Here is a 27,633-nt window from a genome sequence, read left to right on the forward strand (position 1 = left end):
TCAGGACAAGGGGGATGCAGAGGCAAATGAACCAATGCATGTTTTATTTTAGAAGGGCCAGTACTTATATACTGTTTTAGAAATGTGGTCATAAGACATCAGTTTGGGTCATAAGACATCAGTTTACAACTTCAAGAGTAAAGTTCAAGCAGAAAGATGTACATATCAAAGCATGGCTACATTTATCAATGAATCAAAGGATTAGACTGGTCAAAGCAAGGCTACAATTATCCCCTAGCCACTGTGCTAACTATCTTAACAATAAAACTCCTTACACATACTAAAACCCTCCCCCCCTCTCCCCCCAGCAGCTGGGTAAACAAATCTTCCAAGGAACTCTCTTATCAGGGGAGGAATATTTCATGACCAGATAATTTGCCTGCCATCAGAAACAGAACTACCTTAGCAGAGGCATTCCAAAAGGTGTCAGCATGTCTGTGCTGAGGCTGAGGCCACTACAGGTCAGAGAATAATTCTACCACATTCCCTCACTACTCAAATCCTTTTCCTTTATCTCTGTCCATCTTAATATATTACTCTACATAATTAATTTCTCAAATTACATCAGATAATAACCAAGTTTCCGTAGCTTCTATTATTGATGATGTTCTTGTATCACCTTCCTGTGGTTGTACCTACACTATCTCTGTAATCTTATCTGAGTATATTGGAAATCGCGTATACTGGTATTAGAAGTAGGAAATTGAAAGGGAATACCAAAATTGAGAGACACAGGGTAAAAAAAGACAAACAACTACAAATGCAATACTTGCAAAACTGTTTGGTGTAAGTGAACTGAACACCTCAGGGGGGAAAGGGAAAGGGGGAGGAGGGAGGGGGTATGAGGGACAAGGTAACAAACAGTACAAGAAATGTATCCAATGCCTAACGTATGAAACTGTAACCTCTCTGTACAACAGTTTGATAATAAAAATTTGAAAAAAAAATAACCAAGTTTCAGACTCCTCCTTCTAGACTTCAAATATTGCCTCTTCTACTTACTAGCTGATGGCATCAAACAAGTTAGTCTCTATTTCTTGTCTGTTAAAGGGGACACCACATAATGTTTTATAAAAATTGTTTCTGTTGACTATTTCTAAATACCAATTAACCTGGCCTTGGACAGAAATTTTCATTTACTGGAACTTAGGTCTCCAAGAAGTATCAAGTCTTAGCAAGAAGAGTCAGCATGAAGTAGTACATAGAGTAGCTTGAGTGCTATCCATGAAGTGGGTGTTAGGTACTCTGTCAGTCAAATTTTTGTCACTGTGAATAATTCCTGACAGAAACTGTTTAAAGGAGTGAAGATTTCTTTTACCTCCAGGTTTTAGAGGTTTCAGGCTATGGTCATTTTGTTCCATTGCTATCAACTTGGGGTGATGCAGAATACCATGGCAGCAACAGTATGTTGTAAAGCAAATTTGTTCACAACAGCCAGGAAACAGAGTAAAACAGAAAGGACTGGAGATCAGGAATAACTTTTTCAAAACACACCCATAGAGATCTACTTCCTTCTGGACTTCCATACGCTTCCCAGAATAATGCCACAGCTAGCTACTAAGCCTGGAGATTCAAGTCTTAACTGAAGTGCCATACTTTGAAGTCAGGCCCCGCTTTACCACGCGAACCTGAGATAAGCAGGCCCTGTGAGCAAACCCAGGACAAGCCCATTAGGGCCCAGTCAGTCAAGAACTCTAACCACTGGGAATGCTTAACTCTGACTGCCCCCAGAGTGCCTTGAGCCCTGAGCCAATCAGATTTGTACCTGTGTCCCAATCTTGCTTGCTTGAACACCTGATTGTTGTAACTTTGTTTTTTGCCTTTATAAGCCTTGTGTAATCGCAGTCCAGGGCTTCCTCCTAACCTCCTCTGTGTCGGTGGGTAGGATGAGGCCCGAGTTGCAGCTCGCTTGAATAAAGCCTTGCCTTGCTTTTGCATTTCGGAACGTCTGAGTCTCAGTGGCCTTTTTGGTGGTCGTTTTGTGACTTGGCACAACAATTGGGGGCTTGTCCGGGATCACCCCAGAGACCCCCAAGACCCCAGACTCCGAAGGTAAGGGATCAGTGCTGTTCATTTGTTTATTTGTCTTGTCCTGTAATTTGTCTGTCTGTTTGTCTGTTTTGCTTTTGCTTAAAGAAGTTCTTTAAGGGGTTGGCAAAGCGGACGCGCTTACTCGGCAATCCTGGGGAGACTGGAGGACGCCCCAGACTCTGAGTCCACTTGGGTCCACTCCTCCTGCACCCTTGCGGGAGGTTGGACCAACTTAGTTCTGCTCCTGCTGCTTAGCAGGAGGAGGCTTGTGGGCCAACCTAGGAGATCTCCAACTCATAACTTTTCTTATTCTCAGGCCTGTGTGTTGTGTTTTTTTTTATTAGCCTTCTGAACTAAACATCTGATCAGAGCTATGGGTAACGTTCTATCTTGGGGATCTCCATCTAACCCCCTAGAGTTGACCCTAGCTCACTGGAGGGAAGTCAAGGAAATAGCTCAGAACCGAGGTGTGACCCTTAAGGAGGAAAAATGGATCACCCTGTGTAAGTCAGAATGGCCCACCTTTGAGAGAGCTAATTGGCCAGCTGAGGGGAGCTTTAATATAGTTAAGATCAGTACTTTACAAAGCCAAATCGAAGCCTCGTTCAGGCTATCTAGACCAGATTCCTTATATAGACACCTGGAGGGAACTAGTTGACAGGGACACTCCAGCATGGGTTCGGCCTTTCTTACCAACTCCCTCCTCCACTCCTTCCCCTACCCCAATATTCACCCAAAAGACATGGGGTGACAAGAGAGAAACCAAGAGGGAAGAGAAGAAATTGTGCCCACCTGTCCTCCAGGGAGGAAGTGTGAAGGAGGAATATTTCCCCCTCCATACTCCCCACCCCAGTTACAAGAAGACTCTGAGGAAAATGTTTCAGCTGTGCCCTCCGCTCTGGAGGGGCCCGCCCAGTCCTGGCGCCGGCAGCCCAAGGCACGGAGGCATCGGCCCCGGAGTCCTGACCTGCAGCCGCCGACAGGGGCAGACACATGGCCAGCCCAAGCCATCCGCAGGTGGCAGGGAGTGACCACACCATGCAGCGCTGTCGTCTCTGTGTTTGTAAGTCTGACAGTCTCTTTTGTGTTAAACCTGCATAGCTCATTGGAAAGGTGTACAGGCAACAGCTCACATTCAGTATGAGTGTAAAAATGTTTTACTAAGACTATCAAGCCCTGGAAAATGAGGCTGGAGAATGCTAAAATCATATATTAAAGGTTTTGTCTTAAAATTTGCGTGTTGCAGGAGTAAGATTGGCAAAAATATCTCTTGCCACTGGAAAATGTACGGCCGATGTTTATTTTGCACGCTTTAAGATCTTTTGAATATGTGTGAGGGTGAACATGCTCAAGACTGTTAGTATGATATAAAACTTAGTGAGTTTAAGTTTAAATTCAAATGGTCATCAAGTTAGGACATTACCAAATGCGTTAAAGGATTATTGCATTGTTTTAAAGAGAAACTATGGTTAAAAAATGTTTAATTAAAAAAAATCAGAGCTAAGTGTCAGAAATTTGGATTTAAAAGGATATATATTAAACTAATGGGGATAGAAGTAAACTCTCATTAACTCTATGTATGTGGGAAGTAATGGCAAAATGGGCAAATGTTTCTCATTAATATATTGGAAAGCTGAATGGATAAGTATTACTAATTGTAATTCTTGCATTAAGGAAAAATTGTCATTTGAGTTCAAAGGTCTTCATGCCATGCAGTAACTGGGACTGAAGAAAAAAAAAAAAAAAAAGAGGCTCATTTGAAACAAGCAGTCCGTAGGCAAAGGGCGGCACCTGGTTTCAGAATGCCTGTGAGCTTCAGTTTTTCCAATGCAGATAAAAGCTAAAGTGTTGGGTTAGTAAAAAGGCTTTGGAAATCAAGAATACATTTCGAGATAAGAAATTTGGAAGTAAAATTGTCCTAAATAATTATTGCAAAGTGAGAAAAGACGAATTATGGCTACCAAAATGTTTAACTGCCATTCCAGCTTCTTTGTAGGTTTTTTTTGTAACAGTTTCCAGCAGGCCCACAGAGAAGCACAGGTGATTCCTACAAGTTTGTCAAGATCTAATACTGGCCCTTAATAAGTTCCAGGTAAGAGCATACTTAGAAACTACTTCTGTGTGGACCACCTTGTTGCTTTAATTGGAGTAAAGTGGCCTCTTGTAAGACTCACTATCTGAAATCTGCAGTTCGAAGCCAGCCCAGGCAGAGAAAGGTCCCTGTGAGAGACTTGTCTCTAATCAGCCAGCAGAGTGCTGGGAACGGAGTTGTGTGGAGCTCAAAGTGGTAGGGTGCTAGTCTTGAGCTGAAGAGCTGGGGGACAGCACTCAGGCCCTGAGTCCAAGTCCAGTGGAAAGTCACTCCTCCTGGGACAAAAGTGAAAGAGCATCCAGAGGCAGTAAGCCACTGCTTGGATAGCAGAGATGGTGTCAGATCCTAGAGTCACACCTGTTTGGCCTTTCAAAAGTTAATCAAAGCCGGGAAGTCCTAGAAGAATAGTTCGTAAGCATGCCTTTCTAATACCCATGTCTGTCTACTGGGCAGGAACTTGCCAGTCATCTGTGATAGTGGTTAGTAAGGGTGAGTTCGTCAAATGAGAGGATAGTTAAAAATCTCAACCCCCACATCTACTCAAAGATCTGACTGGCAGTGAGAATTTTAAGCTGATACATCTGTTCAGGAAAGAAAGCTTGTAAACCTGAGATTGTGTCCTTATTGAGATCTGTTAAAGGCCTGCAAAGGTCATCAGAGATCAGTTCTCCAGCCAGTCAGGAAAAAGCTTTAACAAACTAGAATGTTAAAAGGCACAAATTTGGGGGGCTGGGGATATAGCCTAGTGGCAAGAGCGCTTGCCTCGTATACATGAAGCCCTGGGTTTGATTCCCCAGCACCACATATACAGAAAATGGCCAGAAGTGGCGTTTTGACTCAAGTGGCAGAGTGCTAGCCTTGAGCAAAAAGAAGCCAGGGACAGTGCTCAGGCCCTGAGTCCAAGGCCCAGCACTGGCCAAAAAAAAAAAAAAAGGCACAAATTTATAAACCTGAAGTCACCTATCTGGGCTTCATATTAAGAGAGGGCAAGCATTGGCTGTCAGATGCACGTAAAGAGACTGTGCTGAAAATCCCTGTGCCTAAATCAGCCAGACAAGTCAGAGTTCCTGGGAACAGCAACAGCAGGCTTTTGACAGCTGTGGATACCTGGGTTTGCTGAGATGGTCAAGCTTCTATATGAACAGAGGTATTGACTCTAGTAGACCCAGGGCCACGAGCTTTGCCTCTTGTGCCCCAGTATTCCCAAGAAGACTTGGAGTGGATAAAGAAAATTCCCATGGCCCACAAAACCCTGGAGAGAGAAGGAAACAATGACTGGTGGAAAACTTGTGAAGGGAAACTTATCTTGCCACAAGGGCTGGGTAAGGGGATCCTTAAGAGAATCCACCGAGCCTCTCACATGGGAACCCGAAGAATGCAGCACTTGCTCCGACACTCCAAAGTAAAAATTAGACAAGGAGACCAACTTATTGAAAATATTGTTAAAAACTGTAAGGCCTGTCAGCTCACCAATGCCCCCAATCAACCAGTTACTAAAGGAGCTCGCCTCCATGGGGATAGGCCAGGCGTGTATTGGGAAGTAGATTTAAACCTGGAAAATTTGGATAAAATATTTGCTAGTTTTTGTAGACACCTTTTCAGGATGGATTGAAGCCTATCCAACAAAGCATGAGACTGCAAATGTAGTGGCTAAGAAGATCCTGGAAGAAATACTACCCAGGTATGGCTTCCCATCCACCACTGGGTCGGACAACGGATGGGCCTTCATCTCAAAAGTAAGTCAGGGAATAGCTGCTGCACTGGGGACGGATTGGAAATTGCATTGTGCTTATAGTCCCCAGAGCTCAGGACAGATAGAGAGAATGAATCGGACTCTAAAAGAGACCTTAACTAAATAGGCCTTAGAGACTGGCGCAGACTGGGTGTCACTCCTTCCTTTTGCACTGCTTAGAGTAAGAAATTCTCCCTATCAGCTTGGCTTTACTCCTTTTGAAATAATGTACGGGTACCCCCTGGCCATTATCCCTAGCCTTCAGACTGAATTGCTTGCTGATTTGGATGATGCTGAATTTTTGTGTAAACTTGATTATTTGCAGCTCGTGTACAAGAATATGTGGCCCCAACTTAAGGCATTATATGATTCTGCTTCTGTCCCTACCCCCCATTTATTCAGACCAGGGGACTGGGTGTTCATCCGGAGGCATAACCCCAAATCCTTAGAACCACAGTGGAAGGGCCCCTATGTAGTGCTACTGACTACTTCCACCGCCCTCAAGGTAGATGGCATCGCCACTTGGGTTCATTGCTCCCACGCCATGCCAGCTGACCCCTTTGCCCTGGACGATGACTACCGTGGTGGAACATGGGAGGGCTCCAAGCACCTGACTCAGCCGCTTCGCCTCCGCCTCAAGAAAAGAAAGTTAGACTGAATATTGTTATCATTTTCTTTTTGCCTTCTTTCCTTGCTACCCTGGCTAATGTTGACGTTAACCCTCACCAGCCTTTTCAATTATTTTGGCAGCTCACTCCAAAGTGGGGTGACCCTCTTATTTTAGCAACTAAGGAAGCCCCCTTAGGAACCTGATGGCCAGACTTAGTAGTAGACTTATGTGATCTGGCCACAGGCAACTGGGATGTGCCAGATCACTTGGACCCAAACCTAAATAAGCGACTTCCCGAGTGTGATGAGCAGGAGTCCTGTCCAGTTTGATGTGTGCAGTCCCTTGGTGAAGTAGACTAAGGCTATAGGTTCCTGGCTAGGTAAGGTCAACGCCTCTCATTCAGCCTGAAGAAGCTACAGAAGATGGATGATCTTCACCCATCAGCCCACCCCTTAAAACTAAGGGACCAGAGTTGTTTTTGGTTACTACTTTGGGCCCTACTGGCCAATGCCTTATCTCTATATCATCCCCTAGACATGCAAGCCATTGAAATGGACAAAATGGAGCCATGATTCGCTCCCAAGGTACCAAAGAGAAAAAGGGGGAAATGAAGTGCCATACTTTGAAGTCAGGCCCCACTTTACCACGCGAACCTGAGATAAGCAGGCCCTGTGAGCAAACCCAGGACAAGCCCATTAGAGCCCAGTCAGTCAAGAACTCTAACCCCTGGTAATGCTTAACTCTGACTGCCCCCAGAGTGCCTCGAGCCCTGAGCCAAACAGATTTGTACCTGTGTCCCAATCTTGCTTGCTTGAACACCTGATTGTTGTAACTTTGTTTTTTGCCTTTATAAGCCCTGTGTAATTGCAGTTCGGGGCTTCTTCCTAACCTCCGCTGTGTTGGTGGATAGGACGAGGCCCGAGTTGCAGCTCGCTTGAATAAAGCCTTGCCTTGCTTTTGCATTTCGGAAAGTCTGAGTCTCGGTGGCCTTCTTGGTGGTCATTTTGCGACTTGGCACAACAATAACAGATACTGAAACACAAATTTCAGATGGAATTCAGAGTATTGACTGGGTTACCTGTGTTACAAGTAGAGGGGTAGGAAGAGAGGAGGAGTCTCCTGATAGGGACTGGGTGATAAGAGGGAGCCAACTCAGCTAGCTTTCTGGGGTAATGATGAGTTAAATAGCTTCCTGTGGGCCAGGCACCAGTGGCTCACACCTGTAATCCTAGCTACTCAGGAAGCTGAGATCTGAGGATGGAGAGACAAACCTAGCCAAGGCAGAAAAGTTGCTGAAACTCTTATCTCCAATTAACCACCCGAAAAACTGAAGTGGAGCTGTGGCTCAAAAGTGTTAGAGCTGGGCCTGGGAATGTGGCCTAGTGGCAAGAGAGCTTGCCTCGCATACATGAAGCCCTGGGTTTGATTCCCCAGCACCACATATATAGAAAACAGACAGAGGTGGCGCTGTGGCTCAAGTGGCAGAGTGCTAGCCTTGAGCAAAAAGAAGCCAGGGACAGTGCTCAGGCCCTGAGTCCAAGGCCCAGGACTGGCAAAAAAAAAAAAGTGTTAGAGCAGCAGCCTTGAGTAAAAATGCTCAGGGACAGTGCCCAGGCACTGAGTTCAAGCACCACAACCACCTAAGAGAAGAAAAAAAAAGCTTCCAGTGGGTAGTATTGGCTTGAAACTGAGATAGAACATGTTTTTGTGTGAAAGCAGTGGATCACATGAGTATGCATGTCTTCATCTCCACTGGAGGAGTAAGAAGCAAGAAAAACTTTAGAGACAGATCATATAGTCGTCTTAAAGATTATTCACATAATTGAATATTTCAGATTTGGATAAGACTGACAGGATGTTATTTTCATTGTGGTGCTGAAATTTTTATGCTAAGATCCGGCATCATATTTTGATCATTTTATTACATTTTTATCTATGTTGAAAAGCAAAGAAGAAGAATTGAATCACTTATATCCCCCTGCTTGCCTCAAATAAATGATCTTACCTCTGAGTGTAGCTGACATGTACATAAGGAAAATGCCTTTACTCTATGCACATTACCAAATTTATGTCTATATGTTATATGCTATGTTTGTAAACCATAAAAGTGTTATAAGACACTGTCTGGCTTTTGGCAGGCTTTTCTTTTGGCTGTAGCATCTGTTCAGAGTGTCAGAGTACAAATTTAGAAACTTAAATATAGCCAGCTCGTCTTTTCATCAACTGATTTGCTTTAAATTTCTCAAGTAAAGAAACATTTGCTGGAGATTATTCCTTCATCAAATACACAGAGGTATGTGTCATTTAAAAAAAAATTGGATCTCTAGAAGACTTGGCACATAAATAAAATATAAAACTGGGTTATTTAAGGACTAATTCTACAGCCAAGTTACATAAAGCCTTGCGTGTTATGAAAAGTCAGTGCACTTGAATGAAATGATTCTTTTTGCTTTATAATGAATATATCATGGACTTAGAAAGGTATGCTATTAAATTTCAAGCTCTTTATAAGTTAATAAAAGATTTATTACTAAACCTTGATTTCAGTTTACATAATTCAGAGCTAATTTTATACGTATTACTAATTTAAAAACCTTGATTTGTTAAATCAGATGTGTGAATTGAAGCATCTAGTTTTAGAAAAGCTTTCTTTATTTTAAATGAACTGAACAAATTTGATATATTTAATAATTATTCCTTGAATATTTCTGATTAATGAAGCTCTTACAGTTAAGGTTGCTTATGCAGCTTTATTTGAAATTCAACAGTATGCCCTAGATGATCATGATGATAGAGATTGCTGCTAAGATTTTTATGGGTATTTGTACCCATAAGCTCTAAGCCAAGGTCATGCACTTCTAGCACTTTCTCTATCTGGGTCAACCAGAAGACCAGGTACTGCATCTTGGGCAAAAGAAGAAAATGTCCTAAATGCTTATAAAGAATACTCAAGTACAACTAGAAAGTGGGTTTATAGATGTTTATTTCCTGTTTTGGAGAGCAGAAAAGAAAGACTGTAAGCAACTCTTAAATCTCTAGTAAAATCAAAATAGTATTATTATTATTATAAACTATTTACTTTGGGGCTCTGTTGTGTAAGAAACAGTTAAAAAACCAAGCTAACATTGCTTAAAGGGAAACTTTTCAAATGTGTACCATGTTTGAAATTTTTTTTCTTCCAACTCCAAAGAATAATGTATCTGGGGGAAGTATGTAAGTGCTTTTAGATTAGATAAAATCAATTTTGTCAGTCACAAATTAGAGCTATGAAGACTTCAAAAATAGCTGACAATAACCTGCTTTGTAAATGTCTTTCACTCTCTATCTCTTTTTGGTTCCTGTACTGGGGCTTGAACTTAAGGCTTTGTGCTCTTGCTTGGCCTTTTCAGCTCAAGGCTGGTGTTCTACCACTTGAGCCATACCTCAACTTTTGGCTTTTTACTGGTTTATTGGAGATAAGAATCTGATTTGTCTGCCTAGGCAGGCTTAAGCCACGATCCTTATCTCTTTCTTAGTCTTCTTAGTAGCTGAAATTAGGGAAGTTATCTACCAGTATCTGTCTGTAAGTGACTTTTTATCATACCTTTCCATGCTTTCCCCAATACTTATTTATTCTTCCTGCTTCTCTGATAGCAATCTAGCCATAATCATATAATCAATTAATCTTTGTAAATTTCACAAAAGTGTATTGACTCATGGACTTAATAAAGCACTTTTTTTCAGGATGTCAAACTTGGAACAATTCAACACTGACTTTTACCAATCAAATTATACTATTGATAATCAGGAGCAGAGTTATACTGCTTCTGGTACATATGAGGACCTTTATGGATCTAGTGGGTAGGTAATTTATTTTATTTATTTTTTATTGTCTTCAAGTAGTTGTACAAAGGAGTTGACATTTAACACAGTTTATATTGTTTCCATTTGAACAATAGTAATAATATCACAAGGGGCTTCAGGCTAGGAGATATTTTAAGGCAAAAGACAAAGTTATTCCCAAGCATATCTCAGAAAAGTATCCTAAAAGATATGGCACAAGAGGGCAGTGAAACTTTGCTTTGGGAATGTCCTTTATGATTTGAGGCCTAGGCCAAGCAAATGGCCTACTTATTCTTTTCAAAAGCTCTTACCAGATCTTGCACACAGGCACTACAAAAAGAGAATTTTCTTTTCATCTGTTATTGTTCATTACACTACAAGAAAAAGAACTTTCATTTAATTTACTAAACATTTATAAAATATGATTTGTGTCAAAAGTAGAGCACAAAGCCAACATGGAAGAAATCTAGCATCTTTTTCCTCATGAAATTTAGGATTTCATTGGGGGAAGGGGTATACCTGTTCGTTTGTAACCCACAGCTAGTTTGAACCTGCTATGAAGGAACTGACATGAACATATTTAAAAATAGTTATTTGAAGAGAAAATTTTATTTAAGCTGAAAAACAAAACAAAAATTAATAAAAATTTGCTATTTATCTTTAATAATGGAAAAATATGTATTTAAGTTTAGGAGAATTGGTTTCAATTCTGGCTCTAGCATTGCTTATTTTCATGACATCAGCAAGAATTTCTCTGTCTTTGAGGCATAAATATATGAGTAATATCCACTGTGTGGAATTGCCAATCATTATGTTAGTGCCAGCAATGGTTGCTCTCTCACCTGTAATCCTGGCTACTCGGGAGATGGAGATCTGAGGATTGGAATTCAAAGCCAGTCGAGGAAGTAAAGTCGGTGAGACTATTATCTCCAATTAACCACTAGAAAACTGGAAGTGGCACTGTGGCTCAAGTGCTAGTCTTGGGCTGAATTGCTCAGGGACACCATCTAGTCCCAGAGTTCAAGGCCCACCCATGACTGACAAATAAAAATTATGTTAATATGTAGAGAGGTCTGTAGTAAAGAAAATCATGGTATATTAATCATATATATTAATATGGATTGATGTATGGATACATGGCATATAGGAAATGGCTGTGCCTCCCTGTGTCCATTCACCTATCTGGTTTGGATTATACAGTTGCTTTTATGATCATGTGTGTAGACGAGTGAAAGGGTCATAACCTTCAACTTTCTTAATTTATTGGTTGCAGCATGTATTAAAAATTATTCTGAGCTTTATAAACTAACTTACTAAACTTTACAAATCAACTATACATTAACTTGACCCTACTATGATACCCATGTTACATACAAGAAAGCTATTCATATGTCATGCTTTCACAATAAAAATTATAACATGTGTTGGAGGCAGAAGGAATACCATGATATTGTTACTACAGAATAACCATCCTATCTCTAATGAGAAATATTCTGTAGGCTTCTTTTTCCTACCAGTCTTCTCCTGTTTTATAAAAAGGAATCCATTGCCTCAAAACTTCTAGTTAGGGGCTGGGAATATGGCTTAGTGGTAGAGTGCTTGCCTCACATTCATGAAGCCCTGGGGTCAGTTCCTCAGCACCACATAAATAGACTAAGCCAGAAATGGCTCTGTGGCTCAAGTGGCAGAGTGCTAGCCTTGAGCAAAAAGAAGCCAGGGACAGTGCTCAGGCCCTGGGTTCAAGCCCCAGGACTGGCAAAAAAACAAAAACAAACTTCTAGTCATTTTATCTATTTGTTTTTCCAAACAGCATATACATACTTGGGTATCACATATGTTTTCATAGTGAAATGAAGTGAAAGGCCCAACTAAAGAAAGACAAAACTTTCTAGGGTCTTACTTCAAGCTAGGACCTAGGCATCACAGTATTCTCTCCTTATCTCACCCAACTGAAATTTATTTTCCTCTTTGATTATTCATTATCAACAGTTTCTGGAAATCAAGAGGACAAAGAGGTAGAAATTAATATAACCAAATGAGAGAGGCTTATAATTAAACTGAATTAGGATGATGATTTAGCCTGCTTCAGATGCTTCCTATTTTAATCCAACACCTTGATTCCAATGCACACAGTAAAGGCTCAAAAATAAAGGAAGGCTTTTACCTGTGGTCATTTTAGGAAGTACAAGAAACAGCAACTTAAGTTAGTGACTTATTAATGTGCCTCAGAGGAATTGCAGAAATTGATCTCTTATTTGTTCATTGAATAATTCAATAATATATACTAAATCAAAACAAGATACTGAGCATTCAGGAGATAGTTATTGTGACATGTAGAAATTAGCAGATTATCACTAACCAATCAGTTCTGACTCCCCCTCCTTCCTTTCTTCTTCCTTATACAGGAGCAGAATACTGCTCAGAGTTTTCAGCCAGAAGCTAACACCTATAATGCTTGATTCCTACAGGTGCCCACATTCCTTGATGCTGGGAAATTGTTTGGTGTCTATAAAACAGTATTTCTTTTGAAAAATGAAATTTAAATACAATATAACTCGATAGAGTTTTCATATATCTATTCCATATATCTATGAGTTCCATATAATTCGTGTGTGTGTGTGTGTGTGTGTGTGTGTGTGTGTGTGTAATTGGGTCCAGCACATTGCACATGCTAAGATAATATGGGTTGGTATAGACTTTCCTTCTAGAAGCCTTTTCATGATCAGTTATTTTATTTTATTTATTTATTGTCAATCATGGGGCCTGGGCACTGTCCCTGAACTTTTATGCTCGAAGCTAGTGTGTTCTTCCACTTGAGCCAGAGCTCTGCTTCTGATTTTTTGTTGCTTTATTGGAGAGAGGGCTGCATGCCCTGGCTGGCTTTGAACCATGCTCCTCAGATCCTCAGATCCTCAGATAGCAGCCTCCAAAGTCACTGTGATTATAGGAGTGAGCCATTAATACCTGGCTATGTAATCACTTAAAGTAGGTAAATAAGGCACATGAGACGCTCCCGTCTTGATTTATATTCCTTTGGTAGATGTACAAACAGCAGTGTTTTTTTTTTTTTTTTTTCTGTCTAGACAACAAGCCTGTGAGCAGCCTCAGCTCAGCTCCCCGGCTCCTCCAGAGATGCTGCTGCCATTGGGTCACACAGGACAATTTTTTCAGCCAGCCTCCAATGCAAATTGTTATCCACAATCTCCTTACCTTGAGAGTTTTGATGAAGAGCCTCCTTTGCTAGAAGATAAGTTAAGGAAATGTTATTAATGTGTGTATAGCTGAGAGAATAATAGCAATAATTATCGCTTAATATGTCTTGTCAGCATGCTGCATGCAATGTATTATGTGTAGTTGTTCCACATATTACAAGAGTTTACCCAACCATGACACATAAAGCAATGAGCCTTTGTTGCATGTTTGTATAGGGAAATATGGAAATATATGCTATACTATGGTGCTGCTGAAGTTATTCAATATTTCTTCACTATTTCTTGAATTTGAACTTGCTGGCTACATTTGAAAAGTAATCAATGCATCTTACGACCACCTGCTAATATCAAAGCAACCACTCTTTCGACTCCAATTAATGAACCAATTACTAACAGCATATTTAATCTTTTGCAATGTTTGCCTAAGAGCAAACAGGATAGTTTACTTAGACTAGGATTTTATATATATATATATCTTAAATATAGTACATAAATAAAATACAATATATTTTCTAATATATAATATATAAATAATATATAATATATAAATAACAACATTTCCATAAAATATATAAATATTATATGCTTATATCTTATGATTTATAGTATAATATATTATTTATGATATTTATATTTTAAATATATATAGTTATTATAAAGGTGGTATACAGAGGGGTTACAGTTACATAAGTCAGATAATTAGTACATTTCTTTTTGGACAATGTCACCTCTTCCCTCAATCTTTCCCAGGTTTTTCCTGTTGCTGAAGTGGAAACAAGCCAGGTTTTATTCTTTGACTTACATGTGCCCTCTTGCATTTAGAAGAGCTGGGCAGAGAAGAATGTGACCATGGGGCGTAGTACTGCTATTGGGAGAGATTCTGAGGATTTAGTAGCTTAAAGTCCTTGAGAGATGTCCGAAACTTTATTCATTGTTGTTGTTGCTATTGTTATCATTTTGGCCTACTGCACTCCATCACACTTTTTGCTCCTAAGAATGTCAGTGTGATTTCAGAAGCATGAGTGCTTAAAAAAAATAATTGAACTGAAATTGATTTAATTTTCAGCAACAAGTATACCAATGCTGTCATATACACAGGTCATTTATTTGAAGCCAAGTGATAAGAAATAGATTATAATCTATGATATTTTATATCAAAGAACCATTTTCATTTCATTCATATGGATATACCCATTCATCTGGAATTAATGCATTCTTCTTCCTTTTTCTAAAAATACATGTGAAAAGTGAATAATTTACACTCTTTGTATCTGCATAGAAAATATTCTTTTTGATTTGTTGATTCTATAAAAGGCCATTAAAGGAGACTTTTGGTCAGGTATATATATTTAACCAGTTCATTATGTTTTTCTCTGAAATTAATAAATTCCTGAAAGTTATAAACTACTTTCAGGAGACATTTCTTAGGCTCCCTTATCTGTGCTTTTAATAAACTACCAACTAAGTATATTCATTACATAATTTAGAAAATATAAAACTTCAATTCTTATGAAGAGGACATGACTTCCATAAGCACTCGAATATTTCCTTCCATTCTTTTTGGGTTTTTTTACCCCAGAGCTGAGGACCAAACTCCAGGCCTTGCACTGGCCAGGCAGGTGCTCTTCCACTGAGCTAAATCCCCAGCCCCTCCTTCTATTCTTTAACTGGTTACTCCTCATATATGTATGTTTTCTCCTTGTGTTGGACATCAAATTTCCCATGAGCCTATAGGCATATGGAAATTTCAGTAAACTTTAAAATCTGGAGTATTTTTAGAACTTTTCTTTCTTATTGATATTTTGTTTGAAATCTATTCCCTAGATTCATATACTTCTGATATCCTTTAGTGGATTTACAAGTTTTAATTTTATCTCTTTGTTTAGATGTTTTATTCAAGAGTTGTTTTACCTTAACTATGTGAAATAAGGCTTTAATTTTATCTGTACCTTTAATCGTTCATGGACATTTTTCTACAACATGTACTGAAAATATACTTTTCTAGTTATCTGAAATGCCTTTGTTTTTCTATACTATACTCTTATATGTCACCATCCCCCCATGTCTGACTTTTAAGAAGACATAGATTTCTCATCTCATTTCATATAGCTCAGAATGAATTATAGGTCCTTTATCACTTCATTATTACATCTACTGAATATATAAGAGTAAGCATCTATTTAGTTGTATATTTAGAATTTATGAAATGTCTAGAATTCTGATTGAAAGTATCCTTTAGGTTGGTGAATTTATAAAAATCAAAGGACCTGCCTAAAGATAAGAAAAAGCCATAAGCACATTTCCAGAATAAGATGATAAATAAGATTTCATAGTTTTCAATCAAACATATAACAAAACAACCTATAAAATAATGCAGCTATAATATTGAATAGTCCATGTCATTTACTTGTCAAGTAAACTAATCGTGTTTGGTTTTATATAAGAACAATAGTGTCCAATATGTTAAATGCATGTACAAGAATAATAGTCAAGGAAATGGAGATGTGGTTCAAGTGGCAGAGCACCAATCATGAGCAAAAAAAAGCCAACCAAGAGCTCAAGGCCCTGAATTCAAACCCCACCACACACACACACACACACACACACACACACACACACACACACACATACACACACACACACGAAGAAGAAGAAGAAGAAGAAGAAGAAGAAGAAGAAGAAGAAGAAGAAGAAGAAGAAGAAGAAGAAGAAGAAGAAGCCGCCACAGCAGCATGGTCCAACATTCCTAATCATAAACTGTTTTAAATACAGGGTAGGGATGAGCAACAGAGGGATTTACTGTAATTTAAATATAATATTTATATTATATGAAAGCTATGAAGTATCTTCGTATGAAATACCTTGGTGAACCCTCTTGTAAAAAAAAAAGAAAGAAAAGATAGATAGAGAGAGAGAAAGAGAGAGAGAGAAGACAGAGGCAGAAACAGAGGGAGAGTAAGGAAAGATGGGAGGAAGAGAGAGAGGAAGGGAGAGAGGGAGGGAGGGAATAGAAGAAGAACAAGAAAAGAAAGAATAAATGGATGACAGGGAAGTACAATCAGTCTTGCTAGTTAATGAGGAGAGGAAATGGAGAATGCAAATGACAGTGAACATAAGTGATGTAGTTTGTATTTGTATACAAAAGCAGAGGAATGAAGCCTGTTAGAATTGTTCTTGAATAGGATGCATCATATGCTAACATAGAAGCTAACATTAAAACATTCCTCTTATACAACTGAATAAACAACTCAAGCTTCCACAAATAAAAGGACTATCCACAAGTCAAGTGTGTCAAACTAGAGAGATTACTGATATTTGGTAGTTGTGGCATAACCTGCTGATTATAAATGAAAAGTCATTGTCACAATTTGCATAAAAAATAAAGATCTTAATTTACTTTCAGCATATATCTTACACATTATGACCACTAGATGACAGCAACACAATACAATTGCCAATCAAAATTTACAATAGTTTCATCTTTTATTTTGTATGAGATTAATTTATAATCTCTTTCACACACGTTATACTTTAAAAATATATGGAAATATGTATCAGTGGAAAACTATCAAGTTTTTTTTACAGAAAAATATTAAATAGATCCTATATTCACTGTTTCATGAATCAGTATTGAAATATGCAGATATTATGTCATCAAATAAATAACAGAAATCAGCAATGATTTTGCTATACTATTATACTATTAATAAATATACAGTCAATATTTTAAAGTGTAAGACAGTTTCTGTGGGATTCTTGACTATTATTCCAAATTTTCTTAGAAATAACCTTTTAAAGGGATACATAAAGGGCAATTTTGTTGTGGTTAATAGTGAAAATATAATTATTAAGAAGTCAAAATTGGACTGGGAATATGGCCTAGCGGTATAGTACTTGCCTCGCATCATACATGAAGCCCTGGGTTCCATTTGTTAGCTCCACATATGTAGAAAAAACTGGAAGTGCACATGAGAGGTGTGACAAGGATAATGAATACTCCTTGTATCCCATTCACATTGGTATCTGGCTGAACCTCTGAAAATTTCTGGGTTCTTAAAGACTCATCTGAATCATGATAGTTAGACATCTAATTTTTTGCTATATACAGAATGTCAGCTTTGCAGGGCAGTTAGTTGGACTTTGCCACTCTATGTTAAAAAAGGAAAATCTGAGGGCTGGGCATACTGCTCAGGGCCAGAGAGCAGGTCTGACATGACTGACAGGCCCTGCCTTTGATCCACTGTGTACAAAAGAAAACCAGAAGCCTGAATTAGTCTCTGAAATATGGTTGCTGATCATGACAGTCACTGGAGGAGGACAGTTGATTTCAATATATAAATGAATTTAGGAGGAAAATTGGAAAATTTAGGCTCAGTTAAAGAGCATGTAACTACTGATGAGAATTCCTTGGAAAGTAGGCACTGAAAAAAATATTAGAAATTTCTAAATGATTCTGGACTGATGGCCATTGAGCTCATATCAGGATATTTTATTCTCACACGATTACCCCTAAAATAGAAAGATGGACTATTCTCAAGAATCTATTTTTTGAGTACATTGATTCATTCTCACAGTGCATTGACTTTATAAAAGTATGCATGCATATTATGGTTAATTTTCCTTGCAAAAAGTGCCCTCTCCTTTCCTTTTGTTGAGTTTCATCCCTGTAATACAAAATTAGTTTCCTCATTAGTCAGAATAATCTAGACTGTTGATTAATAACTTATGCCATTGTTGATATGGCAGGATTTTAGAAGTGTTAATAACAGAGACATCTAAATTGACAGCAGGAGGTATTGAGTTTCTTAGCCATAATTTTGTTTTGCACCAAACTATATCAGCTTTCTGGTTTTAAACTTACATTTTGCTGCATAATGCAGAGAAAATTTTTCTTTATGGTATTTTTTTTCTGTGAAATTCTTTTTTTTTAATTCCTCAGCAAAAGTTCCTCTTTCAGTTTGTTTTAAAGATGAGAGGTTATCTAGACCTTGAGATTATGAAAATGTAACACCCAGGTTAAATGCACAGTATGATAATCAAATATGATAAAAATTTTACTAATTTCATTAAAAATATTTATGTCTTTATTTCCCCCTTTTTGCAGAACTTGGAATAAATTTTGATCATATATGGCAAAAAACCTTGACGGTGTTAAACCCAATGAAGCCAGCAGATGGCAGCATTATGAATGAAACAGACCTCACTGGACCCATCCTATTTTGCATAGCCCTGGGAGCCACACTGCTTCTGGTAATCTACTATCCCAGACACTTAACTTTAATGGTTGGCCTTAATCCATATTGAGTTTGAAGAGGTCATCGTAAAGAAGAATGGAGCATATGTTGCTTTATCTAGTGAAAATTATTTACTTCATGACTTTTTTTAGTGAGACAGACATGTTTCATGAACAAAAAGAACTTGCATTGTGTGTTACAAGAGAAAAATATGTTGAATGATGATTTTAAGAATGAAATCCCCAAGTGATCTGATCATTTATATCTTTCCTATTGCTAGGAAAAGACTCAATCTGGAATTGTTTTTGAAAAAAACACATGTGACTTTAGGAAATATAAGTTCTTGGACTAGTGACACTGAACATTTCTCTTTGGTCATAATTTTCTTTGCTGTGGTATACTTCAAGAGTATTTCTAATAATCTATTTTTTAGGTAACTATACATAAATGTAGGTGTGATGATAACCTAAGATGTGTTTAATCAGCTTGCATACTGTCCAGTAATCTTAGTTCTCTGCTGTCTATGAAGATGTTTGCTTCCTGCCTCCAGCCTATGTCTTATGTTTCTTTTCTTAATAGAGAGAAATAATGTTAAGAATTACCAAAAACATAAAAAAACCATTTCAACCTAAGTTTAGAAGATAATCAAGTTCATAGTTCAGAAAATTGTTTCATTATATAAAGGAAGAAAAATAAACATGGGAAAGGATCAAAGGATTTTTATACAATGGAAGAAATTAATTGTTCTCTTTTAAATGAATTAAAAAGAGATGGAAAAGAGGATCAAGTAGCTGTAAAACATAGTTTTAAGGCACAATGAAATAAACTTGGAAGGGGAATAATATAGGAAATCAAAGATTCTAGGAAATGTGCTTAAAAATAGTGATTCATTCATCTCCTTCATCCTGCCACCCATTCCTCATAAAAATAAATGTCCCACAACATAGCCATAATGTTCAAATTAGTTTAAAATGTATTTGCACATACATATATTTTACCTTTCTTGGTTAACTTCTTAGTCAAAATAGTAAGCACAACCTAGTTTCTGTATGGTACAGTGGCCAGTGATTACTCTGTATTTATCGATTAGGTTGTATAGTGATAACAAAGCTTAGTGATAAACTGAGAATGAACTAGAGTTTTCACCCACGTCTCCAACCTCCCATCTCTCTTTGTTTTAGTGATTTGATAATCTAGGATTAAGCTACTCAAGCAAGGTCAGAAACAGTAAACTTAATGAATTAACTCACTTTACTTTCTCAAGTCATTTATAATATAAGAATAGTTTGGGGTTTATTTTGTAGAAAATATTACTGCTACCATCCCTTAAAGGACTATTAATCTCATGATGATCCCTCTGGGATGTGAGTTAGTTGAACCCATTTAATATTTTGTATTTTAGATATAAGATATAAATATAAACATAGACACAAAGAAACCCTAACTGGAAGCAAGAAGAATAGATGTACCCCTAACTGCCTATAACTGTGATGTTGGACTTTTGACTTTACATTTTTCTTTTTAGGTGTAGGGAGGTGACAGATAAAGTTCCTTTAGTTTCTGAAATTATGAGAAATAACTGAAAGTATGGTTTCTGAATCTTTTATGTGTTAGTGGTTGAATTTTTAAGTGGTGTGATTTCAGTATTGATTATAGTAATATATAGAATAATAAGGACTCTCTAAAATCCCAACTGTATGTTAATTGATGTATGATTGAATTCTGAATATGGTGCTAGATTAATTCTTCCCTGGGCATCGTCTAGAATTACATGGTCATTTTATAAGTTGGTACAAACATGTATCAATAAAAGCAAAACTAAATTAAGAACTAACATCCAAATCTTTTTTTTTTTTTTTTTTTTTTTTTTGGCCAGTCCTGGGCCTTGGACTCAGGGCCTGAGCACTGTCCCTGGCTTCTTCCCGCTCAAGGCTAGCACTCTGCCACTTGAGCCACAGCGCCGCTTCTGGCCGTTTTCTGTATATGTGGTGCTGGGGAATCGAACCTAGGGCCTCGTGTATCCGAGGCAGGCACTCTTGCCACTAGGCTATATCCCCAGCCCCCAAATCTTTTTAATATGTCTCGAGATATAAGATTCAAAAACACATAATTTTTATGAGTAATATTAACCACCTTGTGGAATTTTTTTATTGTTTTTATTGTTTTTTATTGTTTTTATTGTTATTTCTTCAGATTGGAGTAAGAAAGCCAAAGAAAACCGCTTTAAGTGCCAAATATGTTTGATTTATTTATGTTTACCAACTGTTTATCAAGCTTCTATTGCTGTAACAAAATACCTGAGATATCCAACTTTTTATTTGGCCAGTCCGGGGGCTTGAACTCAGGGCCTGGGCACTGTCCCTGAGCTTCTTTTACTCAAGGCTAGCACTCTACCACTTGAACCACAGTGCCACTTCTGGCTTTTTCTGTTTATGTGGTGCTGAGGAATTGAACCCAGGGCTTCATGCATGCTAGGCAAGCACTCTATCACTAAGCCGCATTGCCAGCCTGAGATATCCAAGTTACAAGGAGAGAAGTTTATTTTGATTCAGTTTCAGAGGTTTCTGTTGAGGTCAGTGCACCTTGGAGGGGGAGGTTTGGCCAGTTCAATTTATGACAAAAAGGAAGTAGAAAAGAGCAGGAGGAAGGGGCCAGAGTCCCAACATCCCTTTCTAGGGCTCACTGTGAGTGACATAACTTCCTCCTACACCCCCCTCCCTTAAAGATTCTATCACTGTCCAATAATAGCACTTAGTCAGCTGGACTAAGTCTTAAACACATGGGCACTTGAGGGTACCTATCTGAACCATAGCAATCCCAAAGAGACAAGTAGTGTAAAGCTATTGGCCCATTTAATTGGTTTAACCATTTAACTATGAACATGGTCAGGGAAAGTAGTATGTGTATGAACTATTCATAAATTACAGTCTACTGGAGGCAGCGACAGAAAGATTCTCAGATCAAAGCAACCAGAATTATCTAGTGAGACCCTGTCTCAATAAATAAGGACTGAGGATATAGCTTAGGGATACATCACCCGCCTACCCTACTCAAGGTCCTGGGTTTGATCCCTAGCTCTGCAAAAACAAAAAACAAACAAAACATTCCCAATTAGAGGAAAATCAAGTGTTCTAAGCCAAGATATGGAATAAAGATTACTTCAGGAAGGCTCTTGAAAATGTTTAAGGTTCAAAGAGAATATTTGTCTCCTATTTCAGTGGCAAATTTTTATTAGAATTAGAAAAAAAATAAATGGCAGTAGTACTAATCTGCGTTATAGAGCTCCAAAACTAAATTGGACTTTTATTACTTTATTCAATGTTCGCCAACATATATGATGAGGAAAGATGCTCTGCTTTGTGACTTGTATTCCTTATATACAATGTGAGATAAAAGGAATATTTCATCTTTTCTGTAGCACTTTGCTCATCCCAAGTATTGTCAGGGTGTTTGTTTTCAGGATTGAAATTCATATTACAGGCAGTATTGTTGTTGTTGTTGTTTCCCCACCAGAATTCCCTGATGATGCTCTTACAAAGACAGAGGTTGGGAAGCATTGATCTGCTTTCACATGCTCGCTGTATTGTTGTCATTCCAGTTTCTGCTCATGTGTGGCATGCATTCAAACTCTTTCCTTTGCATTGTTCCAGGCAGGTAAAGTTCAGTTTGGTTACGTGTACGGCATGAGTGCCATCGGCTGCCTTGGGATGTATGCCTTACTGAACTTGATGAGCTCTGCTGGGGTGTCCTACGGCTGTGTGGCCAGTGTACTGGGCTACTGCCTTCTCCCCATGGTCATCCTGTCCAGCTGTGCCATCTTCTTTTCACTGCAGTAAGTGGCTGTGTACACTCATCCACCTCACATGCACAATCATTGGCGAGGCCTACCAGACCTGCACAAACATTATGAGCTTTCTGATCATTTTGTCAATGAAATTGGAAAATCTTGTCTATTAAAAGCTCCACGTGGACTCAGAAATGTAGGTCAGTCAGGCTCAGGTGCTGTTCTTATTTTCCATGGTTAAAATAATAAATTAGGCCGAGTGATGCTTACAACTGGCGCTTTTTAAGTTGCCACATTCTTCACTCTGAAGTATTGTCATGAGTAATATAGCAAATACAGAAAATTCACTTATTTGATTTTGGAAGAGTAAATACCTGCTGAACATTGACAAATTGTTTCAGCTCCTGGGCACACTTTGAGGCAGGCAGCAAGTGTTCTTTCTCAGCTGGGCTCCTTGCAGGGTAGAATTCCCACAAACACTGATGAGGATATTAATTCTAGAAAACTTAATAGCATATATGCTCAGGCAATACTTTTTTTTTCATTTTTCTTCCTCCATTTTGGCAGTTTGTATCTGAAATTCAAAACTATTACTAAGGATAGAATCCATATGTTTCTGCAGTGTACTTTTTAGGAGCTATACACACCACTACCAGTTTAGTGAAAGAGAGAGCACCAGAGCAATGATTTCATAGTCCTTTGTCACCTCCCATGTTCCAAACCCACTTGGAGGTAAACGCTTGCCTTCAGTGCTCATTCTTTGACATCCAAAGGAGAAATGACTAGAATACTTTTCTTGGATGGTCTAGGTCTTAAGTTATTAATGCTACAGGAGCTGGGAATATGGCTTAGCGGTAGAGTGCTTGCCTAGCATGCATGAAGCTTTCATTCCTCAGTAACACATAAACAGAAAAAGCTGGAAGTGGCGCTGTGGCTCAAGTGACAGAGTGCTAGCCTTGAGCAAAAAGAAACCAGGGACAGTGCTCAGGCCCTGAGTCCAAGCTCCAGGAATGGCAAAAAAAAAAAAAAAAAGAAGTTATTAATGCTACATAGGTGGGATATTACATAAAGAATTTACCAGTACAAAGATAAGCAGCCCATGAAATATTTTTCTCTTTGCCTATATTTTAAAAAGAAACAATCATTTGCAGCACATGACTGACAATGACTGAGATAAATATTTTTGTCTAAATATGATCTCCTTTTCCAAAAAAAAAGTCCTAAGAATTACTTACAGCGGGCTCTCACTTTATTACTATGTATTCTACATGAAAAAGAGGAATATGATAGGAAATTAGTAGCTGGAATGCATGACTTGCATTTATTGAATCTTATCCATGGAAAAATTCCATATTTCTGTATTGTTTGCTTTAGTAAGGTCTTCTGTTTCCTTGGTAGTTTTCTAAGGAAGTTTGACCTGTCAGGACAGAATCTGAACTTCTGTTTTGTTAGGTAATGATTTTGCAAAAGAATGAAAGTAGTATCCACCATTTAAATATTCCAAGTTTTAAACCTGATTTTCAGCCAGTGTGAGATTTAGAGAATCATAAATGACCTCAGAATATTAAGGAAAAATTAATAGCTATAACTCTTACACTTGGAATTCACCAGAAATTTGGGCTTCTTTTTCATAAGATTTTCCTCCTGAAATTCCAAAGGACTGTGTTCATCTATGTCCCATCATTATGATAAAGTACTTGAGGAATTATTTGTGAAGAAGAAATGTTTTAGCACACAGTTTCAGTCCATGATTCGTTGGCTTTGTGGTGTAAGGATGTGTAGCATGGAAGAGTAGCATGGCAGGGAGAGCACAGAGGAGCAACACTGCTGACATCATGGTAGACAGGAAGCAAAGTGAACGAAAGGAATGGGCCAGGAGCTCCCAAATCCTCTTTAAGGACATGTTTCCAATGATACTCACCAGCCTTCACCTCCTTAGTGCCACCAACTATAGTAGTGCAGAAAAAGCCTTCAGCATATAGGCATTTGCAGAAGTTTTAAGTTCCAAACAATAACAGATAGATGTAAAAATACTTTAAATTATACAAAGCGGGGATAAGCTATCTGACCCATACTATTCAATTAAAACTGCAGTTTGAGCGTATCATTAAGAGTAATCATACATAATTTCACATTTTTAATTTTTTTCCTTTATTGTCATAGTGAAGTACAGAGGGGTTACAGTTTTATATGTAAGGCAGTGAGTATATTTCTTGTTCAACTTGTTACCTCCACCCTCATTTTTTCCCCTGCCTCCCATAATTTCACATTTTTGTTTGTGGAAACATATATATTGAATTGATCTGGAAAATCCTATAATGGACATCAGTATAGTATTTGTTACATGCTTTAAATATTAGTTTAATAATACAGTGAGGCATTCTAAACTACAGTGTGCAAACTTTCACCTTTGGAGGTAACTATTATTAAAAGTAGGTATAAACACTATCTACAACTTTACAGTCAAATCAGGATTGAGCAGAGTGCTGTAGTTCAATGGTGGAAGGGCAACGTGCTTGGAGTTAGATCTTTATCTAGTGCCTGCTTAACTACACAAGTTTTATTTTTATTCATTTATTTTTGCCAGTCCTGGGGCTTGAGCTCAGGGCCTGAGCACTGTCCCTGGCTTCTTTTTTTGCCCAGGGATAGCACTCTCCCACTTGAGCCACAGTGCCACCTCTGATTTTTTCTGTTTATGTGGTGCTGAGGAATCGAACCCAGGGATTCATGCGCACTAGGCAAGCACTCTACCACTGCGTCTGATTCCCAGATGCACTACATAAGTTTTATCAGTTCAGTTCAGTGCTCTAAAAGTGGATACTATATGTCTTCTGAGGTATCTCCTAGCTATTGTGTCTTGCTTTCAAATAGAATAAATCACTCTATTTTGCACACAAGGAAAGAAATCTCTTCTTCACTACCATGCCTCTCTTTTTATTCTCCCTATGGTTAGAAGAACAGATTGCTTCCATGGTGACATTTTGAAGATATCAATGTAAACAAATTTATTGTAGGGTGGTTGGGTTAAACAATTTTAAAAGGCCTACACATGAACATAGTAACCATATATTCATTCAATAATGCATTGGTTTATACAGACATACTCTTTCCTGTTCCATTTTATACTTAAGCTATGATGGGTTTTGCTATTTGAGAAGCTTGTCAAGTAGACATGGGAGGATTGGGATCTAGGCCCCCTGTTGGAATGTAACTATCTTTTCTATCACACTGTGAATCAACTTGTGAAGAAGATGGGGAAAGGAAAGTTGTTGCTGTGCAAGAAAGCTCAAATACGATATATAAGAGAAATATCAGGAGGTGGCGTTTGAATATTGACAAATGAGAAAGAATGTCAGTAATGTTCTCTGCTATCACTAAGTGTAGCTTTACTGCAGTTTAAAATATTAGCCTCCATGGTAAATTCAACTCAAATATTTTCTAACTAGCTTAGGCCATATGAATTCATTTAGGTCTACGCCCTCATTTTATAAATGATGACAGTGATAGTAATACACCAAAATCATTCCAGAGAGAACTCTGACACAATTGTCTTATTTTTTTCTCCTGATATAAAGCAATCAATCATCTTTGTCTTCACCACAGGGGCACCTTGGGAACTGTGTCAGCCCTGGTCATCATTGGTTGGTGTAGTCTTTCAGCTTCTAAGATCTTCATTTCTGCTCTAGACATGGAAGGACAACAGCTTCTCATTGCCTACCCTTGTGCCTTGCTGTATGGACTTTTTGCCCTCCTTACAGTTTTCTAAAGAGTACATGAGATGGCTTTCCAAGATTCTATTTCTTTGCTGTTCAGATTTTTCTGAAAGGGGATTAGCACTCAAATTTGGTGATGTGTTTTTGTTTTATTACTGTTGAGAGAATAATAAACAACACTTAAGGATGGGGCTCTAATGGCCTGTTTTTTTCAGATGATGTTTTGCTTTTCACTATGGTGCTTTGAAACATTAAAAAATTTGGCTGGTGTACTAGTATGCTGATGGATACTTCTCTTCTTTCAATGTATTTCTAAGAAATGATAAGTGAATAAAATTATATGCTTGCCATTTACAAGAAATCTACAGTTAAGTCTTTTTGAGAAAGTTCCATGATTGTTCAACTGTATGCTTATGGTTAGAAGTTGCTCGGTTCAGCACTTTTTGAGAGTTGAGGAGTATGTTGAGTAAGATTTTATTTATTCCAAATCTGCTACCTTTCAGTTCACTGACTTTGAAAACTCTTTTTTTGGTGCCATTTAGGTAATGTATTGGAGTCAACTATCACTCTCCACTTAGATGCTGTGGTCCATTACAATAACTTCTCCTTTGCTTGTATCCTAAGTACATTGCTATTTTCTTCCTGAGTAGATGAAATGTTACCAGAGGAAATCTCACTTGTTTCATGGTAATTGTAATACAGATTATCAAATGGCTCCTTTATACTGGCCTCAAATCCCACTACATAAAATTCGTTTTCATTCTAAAAGGACCAAATCAAACCAGCTCTTTGCTGCTCAAATCTTCAGCACTCTTCTTTATTCCTCATTATTAACTGCTTCTTATTTCATTGAAAAATAGAAATAGCTAAGAGAAAATTATCTTATCTTCCCGTCACCATACCTATCAACCCATGGGCACTTGGCCTATCCATTCTCCTCTCACTTCCTACTCGATAGCCTGCCCCTCTACATGCTTAAACACTATTTTTTAAACCATTCTGTCAGTACAAAAACATGTCATAGTATCTTCCATCTTTGTTTTTTTCATTTCTTTATTGTCAAAGTGATGTACAGAGGAGTTACAGTTTCATATTAAGGCAATAAGTACAGAGGGGGGAGGTAATGAGTTGGATAAGAAATGTTCTCCCACCTTCTACTACAAAAAAGTCTAGGTATGTCTGTTCCTTTCAGAAGAAAAAAATAGGTCCTAGAAGAATTATCTATTATCTCTGCCTTTACTTTGACATCTCCTATTCTTCTTTCTTACAGTCCAATCAGGAATTCATCACTCTGTCCACAAAGACCACCTTTGTCAAGGCCCTAACACATGTCTTGCTATATCCAACCATCAATTCTGTTCTCTCTTCCTTGGCTTCTCAGAGGTATCGACTGATTTCCTTTC

General features: G+C 38.1%; 1 protein-coding gene across 2 annotated transcripts; it reads left to right on the plus strand.

Annotated features, from left to right (window-relative positions):
• The first annotated feature begins 8,673 nt into the window (after nt 1–8,673).
• Nucleotides 8,674–26,502, plus strand: Yipf7 (Yip1 domain family member 7). 2 transcript variants are annotated; one of them, XM_048364639.1, is made up of 6 exons: nt 8,674–8,758; nt 10,189–10,305; nt 13,371–13,534; nt 18,604–18,749; nt 22,384–22,565; nt 26,121–26,502. In XM_048364639.1, the coding sequence occupies exons 2-6, from the start codon at nt 10,190–10,192 to the stop codon at nt 26,281–26,283; spliced, it is 771 nt and encodes a 256-aa protein (XP_048220596.1). In that variant the 5' UTR covers nt 8,674–8,758; nt 10,189; the 3' UTR covers nt 26,284–26,502. The 2 variants fall into 2 exon arrangements, with proteins under 2 accessions (XP_048220596.1, XP_048220597.1); XM_048364640.1 differs by lacking the exons at nt 22,384–22,565; nt 26,121–26,502 and having other exon boundaries at nt 13,371–13,558; nt 18,604–18,657.
• Nucleotides 26,503–27,633: the final 1,131 nt, after the last annotated feature.

Source organism: Perognathus longimembris, chromosome 16 (genome assembly GCF_023159225.1).
Source record: "Perognathus longimembris pacificus isolate PPM17 chromosome 16, ASM2315922v1, whole genome shotgun sequence".
NCBI classification, from domain to species: Eukaryota; Metazoa; Chordata; class Mammalia; order Rodentia; family Heteromyidae; genus Perognathus; species Perognathus longimembris.